The sequence below is a fragment of the Lactuca saligna genome, chromosome 9, assembly GCF_052625555.1.
Source record: "Lactuca saligna cultivar CGN05327 chromosome 9, ASM5262555v1, whole genome shotgun sequence".
Lineage (NCBI taxonomy): Eukaryota > Viridiplantae > Streptophyta > Magnoliopsida > Asterales > Asteraceae > Lactuca > Lactuca saligna.
This window is the reverse complement of record NC_136425.1, coordinates 135,394,979-135,407,179: the sequence shown is the minus strand read 5'-3', so window position 1 is coordinate 135,407,179 and position 12,201 is coordinate 135,394,979. Positions and strand designations below refer to the sequence as shown.

General features: G+C 39.5%; 1 protein-coding gene across 1 annotated transcript; it reads right to left on the bottom strand.

Moving 5' to 3' along the window:
• Positions 1-11,728: 11,728 nt before the first annotated feature.
• LOC145014433 (uncharacterized) lies at positions 11,729-11,932 on the bottom strand. The gene has a single exon (XM_078972797.1). It carries the CDS (start codon positions 11,930-11,932, stop codon positions 11,729-11,731), a length of 204 nt encoding a protein of 67 aa, XP_078828923.1.
• Between the last annotated feature and the right edge of the window lie 269 nt (positions 11,933-12,201).

Genomic DNA, 12,201 nt, shown 5'->3' with positions numbered 1-12,201 from the left:
GCTGGTAATCATTATGCTAGTGGGAGCATGATGATTATGTTTAGTATTGCAAGTTAGCAATGTTATTTATAGAAAACAAAAGTTTCAAGTTGCTTTGAAAGTTGTTTTGCTATAATTAAGGGAGAGGATTCTATACTTCACTCCAATTCTACAAGCTTAGATTGAGAATTTAATCTACTTTAGTCAAGAATATATATGAATGTTATGCTGGAATGGTTCAACATAAGGAAATTCTATATATGTTGCGTTCTCAAAATTCGATTATGATTACGACATCCCTCTTCATAGTTCGAATTTTGAGAGCATGGCAAATAAAAATTTTATAGCATAAATCATGTCCCATATGCTTTGGGTATAGGTTTGATTATACGTGCTATAATATTCATCCATTCTAAATTTTCCAAATGCCTAGGGCATTAAGATGGAAAAAGGAATAGAACTGGAAATGACTAAAGTGATTAAGCAAAATTGTCAAGGACAATATGAGGTTTACCAAAGATTGGTTGCTCATGGACAATTAGAAGTATAGAGTAAGGACCATATTGACATATTTTGTAAAGAGGCAACTCTTGTTCAAAAGTGATAGTCAAAATGGTAATATGGAATTGTTTCCATAGGTGGAAGTTATTCTTTGAATCTGTGTAAGATTAAAGAACTTAATGCTAAGAAGGATGTTCAAAGGAATGTACTTTGAATTTGAGACTTCATTTCCATGAAATTGTTTCCCATTGGAATACTTTGTAATGTATGCTGCCAAGTCTCTGTGACTTCTGTGCATAGTCGTTACTAAGGGATCATTGCATATAAGTTTAGAATCTTACAGATTACAGTAAATGGCAAGAGTTTGGTATTCTTGCATTTACAACAAGGATTGGAATTGTGAAATGAGCATCATTGGAATATTGACAATTGATCTATTTCACAAAGAGAGGACCATATGTAAATATAGTATGCATACTTGGAGTATGGCATAATTGTTGTTTGGAAAAACATAGTGTACGTGCTTGGAGCATGCGACAACTAATGTTTTAATTCAAGCATAAAGTTGATTAATCGAAACATAATTAATGAGTAATCAATATGGTGTTTAGATAAAAGTTGTTTTATTTACACCCAAGTGTTGGGGCCATATAGGATTAAGTATTATTCTTGTGTTTCACTTTGCATGTTTTAACTTCCAGAATAAATATGTTATGGAATATATCATATTATTCAAACCATCCACAGTCAGTCATATGTTGGAAGTAGATATGAATCAAGACTGTCAAGAATTTGGCTTGTATGATTTGTCTAAAGTGCTTTAGACAATGCAATGGTTGCTACAACATTCATGAGTACTCATAAGGGCTGAGTATTGGATTCAACCCACGCTCACTTGCATCACTTCATGGAATTTATCTCGAGTGATCGTGAGACGGTAATATCATATAAATCTTCAAACCTAGAGATATGAGTTGTTGACTATGAGTTGGTTATTCATTGATTATACGAAAACGCATTGGTAACTCGATGTTATAAAACGTGCCTTTGTGAATAATTCAACAAGTAGTTAGTACAAGCATATCAGTCGAAGTTTATCTGTTCCTTCTAGAAATAGAAGCGATATCTGGGCCCCTCGATGATTTGGTTTTGACCTATGTACCGGGCCCGGTCAGAACCTAATTGATGTGTTCAATTTAGTTCTATGTCGAAACAAATCGAAGATCGAGAAACAAATACTGGACAATAAGTAAGACCATGTTCCATGTGTTTGTCCGGCTGATATCATGAGAACAGAGGATTATATGATCACTTATCTTAAATGGCGTATCATCATCATCTCAGTTCCGAGAGACTTTGAAAGAGCTACGATTGCTAGTCGGATTTTGAAGTCGTATTTGCAAATATAGTTATTAGACTTATCCAAGTGGGAGACTGTTGGATATAGTGTCTAAGTCCATAACTTTATTTGGTATGAACTTGACCCGACCCGGCATGGTCCATTTGGGTTGCATGTCATTTCAATACTTGGATAGACTAAATGAGAGAATAAGGCACTTATGATTATTAATATATTATAAGTTCTAATATATTAATAATAGTATTATTTAATTAGTATTTGATCAAGTATTAATCTAGAATTAATTTGGTGATCAAAGTGAGACTAATTAAATATATAGGGTTGATTATGACAATCGTCAATTCTTTTATGGTGGATTAATGATCCATGGTTTATGGGTTTGGTTATAACCATATGGAGCTCCATGGATAGTCCATGGGAGTTACAAACCCATGGGTCATGAGAAATGAAGAGTCATGACAATTAGGGTTTACATTTGTAACTCCTAATTATGACACACTATAAAAGAAACCCTATAGCATGCAAAATTGGCACTAGAGTATTCTTGTGAGGGCATAGCCAATTTTGGAGTGTAGAAATATTCTCTCTAGTTATTCGAAGGTTGTAGTGTTGTGTGAAGCATTTGAGGCACAACATTTGGGGTGCTAGGCTCACAAAGTTTTGAAGGAATCCAAGCGACAACAAGGTATGTATTTCTACTAGTTCTTTATGTTTTATGTAATCCCCATGCCTTGCTAGTTAGGAAATAACCTTGAAAAAGAAATTTGCATGTATATAGAGAAAACATAGATTCAAGGTTATTAGGGTTGCATGTACACTTAGGAAGTGTTAGAATGCTCAAAACCCAACAGGTCTTCCATGCAATATCTCATGCTTCTATACAACCATCACCTCAAACACTCTCTCTTCTCTCCTCTCCTTCTTCCGCTCGGCCGAACCCAAACACACACACCCTCACTTCACTCAAAAATCCTCTCAAGAAACTCTCTCATTTCTTCACCAAGTTTTCGAGATTAGGAAGCTTTTCAAGGAAATGATTCCACAAATTCTTCATCTAAGGTAAGATCATGCTTGGATCTATGATCTAGATTCTTTGTTTTATCAAAAATCTCTTCCTAACCCATGAAAAATCATGATCACTCTCTTAGAAACCCTCCATGTTTGAAATCAACAAAGGAAGGCTTGCTAGGGCCGAAAATAGCACCAAACCTCTCCAAATCTTCTTCAAAACCGATCCACAACTCAAGGTGAGTTTCATACCCCTTCCTTTTCGGTTTTTATGAGTTTTATGGGGGAGAATACAAGAAAATGGGTACAAAACGACAAATTTATAGTTTCTGGAGGGTCAAAAGGTTCTAAACAATTTCTATAATAATTTTTCTAGACAACAACATTTTCAAGGGACTAAAAATGTAAATTTTGAACCTAATGGGATAGATTTGGGCTTTTCGACCCAATAAGCCACAAAATGCGAATTTTATAAGTTTGAGGGGCTGAAATTGCAACTTTCTTTAAAACAGGGGGTAATCAGCATAATAAAATGTTTTTAAGGTTCAAAAGTGTTTTTCATTATCAAAAAGGACTAAAATGCAAACTTTTTAGATTTTAGGCTAACATTGTAAAAGTTGTGAAAAATGAGTCCTAAACCGAGAAACACTACTCTAGAGGGGCTGAAGTTGCCACTAAACAAACATTGGGTTAAAAATGTGTGTTCACAAAATAAAGTATACCAAAGTGTCAATAAAGGTGTTTTAAGGACCAAAAATGAAATACTTTTATATAAAAGGGCCAAAGGGGTTATTGTATTTAAAAAAAAGGAAATGAAAAGGGCCAAACTACATTTTCAAATAAAGTAAATCAATAATACAAAATACAAACCCGCGAAAATCGACAAAACGGAAAACAATTACACCTTCAACAATAAATAGCGGTATAAATCAAATTGAGTCGGTCTTGAATCAACAACAAAACAAAATTGTCAAAGCAAAACAATTCGTTAAACACATGCTAACTATGATAAGTCAACATACAAACTTTGGGCTTGGAAGTTTCAAATCGTGCTAGTTGGGCCTTGCTTGCCCAATAACATGATCTCTTGGCCCGAAGGGAACATGCTTACATGTTAATGGTCCTTCGATGACGTAATTTCATGTAAAAGGACTTTCCATAGCTCTATTGTGTTATTGGGCCCCAATGGTCCATTAGTACTGCTAGTGAAGTCGAGAAGTCAAATGCGAGTCGGGCCAAGTGCCTTTCGCATTGCCGATAGCCTTGAATAACTTATGGAAATAAAGGGGGCTTCGTACCCTCCTTTCTCCTCGGTTGTTGGGCTTACGAGAAATCGAGTAAACAAATTCGTGGTGTAAATCAAGAGAAGTCAGGGTGGTTGGATTAAGTGAGTAGTACGGACAACGCCTTAAGGATCGTTCGTAATTTTTAGTTATAAACTAGTCATTTTCAGTAATGCGTGATTGTAACAACTCACAAACCTTAATTAATCCAATGTTACCTGGGTAATTGAAAACAATCGTTGTATCGGTATAACAATAAACAAGTCATGTATATTACGTATTGGGAAAACATCGGGTTTTCTCGGGGAGTTCAACATTTTACCTATGTGATGTATACAAAGTTCAACAACTATACATGTTTATAAAATCGACAAGCATATTTACGGATCTTCACACTTTTTATAAACAAATACTCCTTTTAGAAAATATTGGATTTTCTGGGTTTTCAAACTCCACAAAAATCATTTTTCCATAACATTCCTTATGAACTCACCAACATTTCATATGTTGACGTTTTTCAAAATAACTTGTATTCTCAGATAACAGGTAAGCCGAAGAATAAGTACCAAGTTATGTCATGGTGTTTTGCTTAGATTTCCTATCGAATGGGTTATGTTATGAAATTGTAATGTCTAAAACAATGTACTGAATGTAAACGATATCAGTTGTAATATTTCAATGCATGATGATGAGTTATGTCATGATTCATGTATATTCATTGTGATGGTATTCAATTTGAGTCACAAGAGCCATCGGACGTTTCCGCCGTCCGGTTCTGGGGTGTGACAATTGCTTACAAATTATTTTCAAAATAATTGAATATAAGAGTTTTCCCATAAATCATAACATGAAAAACGAGGAGGTGCACGATCAAGCATTCGCCTTCCATCGATCATCTGAAGTACCTGAAACAAAATTCACTATTGTAAGCACGAAGCTTAGTGAGTTCCCCCAAAAATACCCATACACAACAATACACACATAATAACAACATACTATAGTCCCAATCAACCATCGTGTTGGAATGCCCTCGGCCCACAACCATCAGGTTGGAATGCCCACATACTATTAGTCCAATCATCCTCGGGATGGAATACTCTCGACCTACAACCATCGGGTTAGAATGCCTACATACTATGAGTCTAATCATCCTCAAGATGGAATAATCTCATCCCACAACCATTGGGTTAGAATGCCCACATACTATGATTCCAATCATCCTCGGGATGGAATACTCTCGGCCGATAACCATCGGGTTGGAATGCCCACATACTATAAGTCTAATCATCCTCTAGATGGAATTGTCTCATTCCACAACCATCAGGTTGGAATGTCCTGGTCTGTTGGCTTATACATAAAGCATTAATGCCTCAACCACCAATCAGATATGCACATATATCAGATAACCACATACAGTCTACAGACAGTCAAACTGATCTACAAACCACTAGGCGTAGTAACATCTTATCTACCTAGATACTGATCTAATAGATCTTAACAACACATAATCATCCTATCTACCCAGATACATATCTATTAGATCATAACAACTGTTTTGATCGTAATTCAACGGGAATCCATACAGACACTTTAAGGTCTCTCTTGACCTTGAAGAAAGTGATTCGTGCCCGTGATCAACTGTTTTGTGTCTATATTGACATCACAAATTCCCACATATATCTCGCTTTATTTCCTTATCTGTCACACTCTATGCACGAAAATCTTTGATTTTCCAAAAATCTCGTTCGGTTCCATTATAATCTTATGTTTGGATGACAGCTATTTAACAGATAAGATGCTGACTCAGCCGACAGAGTAACGACTTCAATAGTGAGGTGACGGGCACGCGTGCAAAACGGAACAATTTTTCTCTCTCATGCATCATCATCGGGGGTGCCAACCGTCGCGTTTCTGTCACATCCGAAACTGTTTCGTGTATCAAGAAGATTTGTGGGATGATTTTTCTCTTTCCTCTACCCACTGTATAAAAGGAACACCTCTACTTCATTCCATACTTACAGGATTCAAAAAAATCAAACGAGAAATATAAGGCGATTTATACTCTACTGTTCATCATCTTCCACATTCAACAATGGCGGACTCTTCCTCTGTTCAGGAAACCTCTTCCCGTACCAACATTCTTCCCATCCGCGCTCAACAAAGTCTGGTGATCGATTTAAACCCTAAAGCTTACGAGAATTATATGTATCCCACGGTGGAGTGTCTCAAATACTCTCCATTGGTGCTCGCTCTTTCCAAGGTCGAGATTGTACCCATGGAATGCCTTTCCCAGGTCTTCTCCACTGCCCATTATGATAGATCAGTGGATCGAATCTACTTTGAACTTCTTTCTCACAAGACCTCCATCTCCAAGCAACGATTCTGTTGGTTCCTAGGTTTTGAAGCCGATGAATCTAGGGTTAATCTCGATTCCATCACAGTAGGACAGTTATTTTCGATGTTCTACAACATGGGCTACACGGAGATTCTCACGACGGTCACAAAGTTCAAGAAGTCGTGTCTCCCTCCTCCATGGAATGGTTTCTTCACCATTCTGTTTAAAGGGCTCTCTGAGCGCAGTTCTGGTTCTAATGGAGCCAACAAGTTGTTCATGACCATTCTCTATGGTCTATATCACGGCATCAACCTTGACTATGGCTCGGTTCTCTGGAAACAACTCATTTAGAGCCTAGCCACCTCCTCTCGCCACACTCAGCCGTCCTACGCTAGATTTTGGACGCTAATCACCAAGTGGGCCACAGATAAACTTCACGTTCCCATAATTGCAGGTTCTCTTCTCTCCTCCATCAGTGTCTTTCACACCACCAGGATCATTGTTACCGATCCGACCAAGTTTTCCTTTGTTAGATCCATTCCGGATTCTATGTCCGCTGGGGTGTCCAAGGAGAGCGTAATGATGAAGGCCTACAAGGACTTTCGTCCTTCGGGTCCACGGGAACTTTCTGCGGAAATGGTTCAGTCCATCAATGATGCAGATAAACTAGCTGCTAGAGGGAAGAAACCCAAGAAAGGGAAGATCAAGAAAGCAGCAAAGGGGGCAAAGGGTCCTTCTCCTAAGAAGCGAAAACCCTCAAAGACAGATCTTTCCCCCCAGTGAAGAAGAAGAAAGTACAGCCGAAGAGAAAACTTATTCTTTCTTCTTCATCCAACGACTCAGAAGATAACCATTCTGAATCAGATGAGTCGGCTAGAGGCAAAACTCCTCCTCACTCACCTGCTCATGAGGTACCTGTTTCATCAAAACCTCCTTCCCCTTCTCCTATATCCACCTCTTCCATTCCCACCATAACCTCTTCCATTCCCATCATAACCTCCTCCATTTCCATTCCCTCCATATCTAACCCTATTTCTATTCCCCCCATAACTACCTCTACTACTCTTCCAACCACAACAACTTCCATTCCCCCACCACTCTTCACATAAGCCACCAAAACTACCACCAGTGAGGTTCCAACCAACGTATCTGATACGGGGGTTCCAACTGCACAACCTGAACCCACTTCCGTTCCCGAACCCACTACCACTACCGAACCACCCACCGCACCCTCATCTCCCACTCCATCTGCTGAAACCGAAACCTTTTTGGGAGGGGAGGGTATGGTTTTTGATTCCATCTACTATAGCCCCTACCAACTTCAAAGTGATGATGATGATGATGCTCCAGTTACTAAAAATCACATCAAGGAACTCCACGAGAAGATTGACAATCTTGTGGCTTCTTCCTCTTCCTCAACATCTCACTTTTCGGAGGCTGCCATTCAGGGAATGGTGGAATCTCTCTCCAAAGCACACGAAGCCTCCATCAGCTCAGCTACTGCTGCTATTGATAAATTGACAAAGGCTAGTGCTGTTGCAACCGAAAAAGTCGAAAAACTATTTCAAGACGCCCAGATCTGGCTGGAGTCTTTGCAGGCGGCATCAGAAACAAACACCAAGAAGATTCGCACCGTTGTGGAGAAGCTGGTCCATTCTTTCGAAACCGAAAAAGACCAATTTGCCAGCTTCCGCCAGAAACTCAAAGAAGACAATCAATCTTTTCAATCTTCGGTTGCAGATCGTCTTCTTTCATTTCAAGCCTCTCTTGTCGCCGAATCCACCACAAAGGACGAGCTTGCTCGAAAATCTTCCGAGCTTACTCTGGCAACTCATCAGCTCTCTCAAGCCGAGAAGGAGATCGATTCTCTTTGGTATGAGAAAGCTATGGTCAGGAGTTGTGTTTCAGATGTCCACGGAGCTTTGTCTAATATTATCGAAGCCCATGATCCGATTCTTAACTATTCGGTGAGGCATACTCTTGCAGAGAAGCTCGCTCCTGCTCTTGCCCTGCTTAGCCGTATTGAAGGCATTCCTGAGCAGGAGGACCATCCGAAACAAGGGGGAGAAAAGAATCCCACAGCTCAATCGAAATCCCCTTCAAGTTCCAAAGCTCAATCTCTTCCATTTTCATCACTTGTCCCTCCGAAAGCACCCAAACCAACACCTGTTCCTGCATCAGGTTTAAGTGCTCAAAGCAAAGCCAAACAAATTGTTGACGACAGTGATGATCAAGAATCGATTGTCAGCTTAGTGAGGAAACAGACCAGAGAGAAGGAGCTGGATGAAAACGCTCGCATCGTCAGGGAAGCCGAGGCCAAGGAGAGGAAGATAAAGGAGGCTCATGATCTCCTTGAAAGCAGAAAAACTTTATTTCCTCCTTGGACTCTCGAAGTGCTTATCAAAGAAGCCATTGAGTCCCTTTGCACTCTTTGGTTAGAACCGGTCATCTCCTTAGACCGTGTCAATTCGGTCGATTCCCAGTTTGACATGCCCCTGACCCGAAAAGCCTTTATCTTCCATGCATTCGCTCATATAGCTGAAGTTCCCCATCCTTACCCGAAGGTTGATAGGGAACTTGTAGACTATTATCTGAGGACCGCCCAACCTCAGTACCAGACATGGAGCGCACAGAAGATAACCAACGTTCGGGTTCTCAAACCTGTTCGTGAAGGCAACTTCGTCAATGTTAGATTCAAGGTCTTGAGGGGATCTGACAAATCCGAGCAATCCATCTCTCTGGCTAATCTTCCCAACTTAAACCCTCATGATTGGATTGTCTTGCACAACATTCTTCTTGTCAATGAGGTAGAATATGATCCGATCATAGACCATTTCAAGAGAATGTTAGTTTGCTATATTTTGGAGGTGGCTAAGCTGGATCAAGAGGTTGCTAATGTTCTAAGGAAGAAGCCCATCATCACTCCAGTCGGTTCTGCAAGCGATATAAACCGAATGAAGATGGGAAAGATTGATCCGAAACAGAACTCAGTCATGTTCACCAGGGCAGAAGGTCATAAATGCCTATTTGCTTTGGCTAACAAACATCTTTACACCACTACCTGTTTGGAGCATGTTCTGGGTATCATCAATCGGTGCAAATAGAACTCGGATAGTGATAAAAAGTACTTCAACGATATGATCAATTGGTACATTCACTTCCGACAAACACTTCTTGCTATCATCCCATGCCTGTTCGAGAATGTAAAGAAAGCCAGTGCCGCGGGGGTAAGCAAGCTGGAGTGAGGTCTCGCCCCAATTGACGCAAATAGGGAGATTGTTGGGTTCTTGATGTTGCGTCTTGGGCTCGCTTCCTAGCCCATCTTTTATACGGCATGGGCCTGTCCATCCGTATCTTGTTTTACTAGGGTTTGTGTATTAATAGATGCTTGCATGCATCTTTTTCATGACTGATAGATCGTTTGTTTTACGTGTAATTAAGAAGATATCTTTTGTAACCCTAGAATCCTCTACAGCGGAAGTTCTTTATCGAGCTCTGCTGAGGATTGAACGTTCTAATCATTCGACTCATTCAAATCCATTCTTGAGTATTGTTTCATTGTTTTACTTTTATTATCTACCTGTTGCAAAGATCTAATCGATCAAAGAGTTTTTATATCTCAAAAACATCATATCTATTAGGATACCAATCTAACAGATCAACATAAACCAGGATGACAATCCAAAGGGCTGGCCTTGGTGTCTTAGACCCTTGAGTATAGCGAGGAAAACTCACCTCACAATGTCAAACTAGACTGAAAAGATCAAAATCTCGAATCACGGCTCCGAATTCAAACACCTACAACCACCATAGGACCAATTCCATCAAGACCCAAATTACCAAAATACCCTCAAAAGTCAGACTTGGTTAACCTTGGTCAAAGTCAAAGTCAACAGTCAAGGTCAACAGTCCATGTTGAACCAACTCATCGAGTGCATCTAGGAACTCGTCGGGTTCCTTCAGTGTTAAGAAAAGCATGAAAAAACCTAACCAACTCATCGAGTTATCTCATCAATTTGCCGAGTCCACTTAGAATCCAGAAAGCGCGAAAACCCGACTTAACTCGTCGAGTTGGCTAAGCAACTCGAAGAGTTTCTTCCTCGTTGCACATATTCGAGTGGTTCTTCGATTCCAGGGACTCTAGGGCTTACATCTGAACCCCAAATGTGCCTAAAAGGATAAATTTTTTGACATTATCCCCTGGTACCATCCCAAACATACAAAAAGTCTTAACTAGGCCTTGTAAACCTAAAGGTTTAACCATTAGGCCCAAGACTTTGGAGAACTGGAACCCACCCCTTTTCAGAAGAGGCTTTAACCTCACGGACATCCCAAAGATTGAAGATTTATAGAGATGCATGTACAATTCATGTCTTAAAACCAAAATGGCCAACCAAGAATTACTCCAGTTGCTGCAACAGCAACAACCATGGCATGCGTCCCAAAAAGAAATAATGCTGAAGAGAGAGAGAGAGAGAGAGAGAGAGAGAGAGAGAGAGAGAGAGAGAGAGAGAGAGAGAGAGAGAGAGAGAGAGAGAGAGAGAGATAGAGAGAGAGAGAGAGAGAAAGAGAGAGATTGCATACATAGAAAAAGAACATGGCAAAAAACCTGTAAATCAAAGTTATGAAATAACTTAATATGAAAAGGGAATTGAAAGTAGAAAATGTGATATGCATATAAAGTATAAACACAGATACATAAGATTATCCAATTGATAGATAAAAGAAAGAAATCAAATGAAAAGGTAAGGGTTTTTTTAGGTACCAAAAGTATAACAAAGAGCAGGGGAAGAGGAGTGTTGGATAGAGACCTATACAGAAAAATACGATTGTCATCTACTTTCAAGTGACTGCCATTTGAATTGGAATTGGAATTTGAATCATCGTCTGATTTCACGGGTGGCCTCACTCTTACTGCTACACATATCTTCTCCATTTATATGCACAAATATTAAAGGACTAATTGATTTAGCTGGATCTACGATTGAGAGTGATATTTGTTGATCGATCGGGTGTATAGGCAAGATGTATAGAGATACATGTTTTTCTATTTGATTTAAAAATCATGGTTACTGGTTACTTTTGCCTTCTATTGAATAGCTTGGGCTGAGAATTGTTTCTTTTGCTACTGAAACGACACCTGATCTCTCTAAATTCAACAAATAGGCTTCATAAACTTCTAGAGATATTTGATTAGAAGAGGTTCGATCTCAACAAATAATCGATTTCCTCAGTAAATTCTAGTCCTAATCGATCAAACCACTAGTAAGTTTTAAGAATGGTGCCACAGAAAGTACACATAATAGCTTTCCACGATTTCCCGTAGAATAGAACATAGCAAAACCTAGTAGCGGTCTTCATATCTGCGACACTAGCTCCGCCGCCACACCTAGAACAAATCCCTACTACAGGCTTGCACCGTCTCACTTGATGAGTTTGGTCAACCAAAAAGCAGAAGCACACCATTTCATTTCAATTTCTCCTTTTTTTTTTTTTTACAAAACTGAATAGATCTCCGAAGAAATGTCGAGCATTAAGCTTCTGACGCCGGTGACAGTGGAGAGATGGAAGGATTTTGGAAGAAGTGAGAGAATAGAGATATTAGCTTTTCGTAGTGGTGGTCGATGAAGGAAATAGTGGTAAGCCATTGAAGATGTTGATTGTTGATAGAGGTAGGTTGGTTGTTGAAGGGCAGAGGGAGGCAGTCGACAGAGAGGGGATGATGTGGGCTGAAG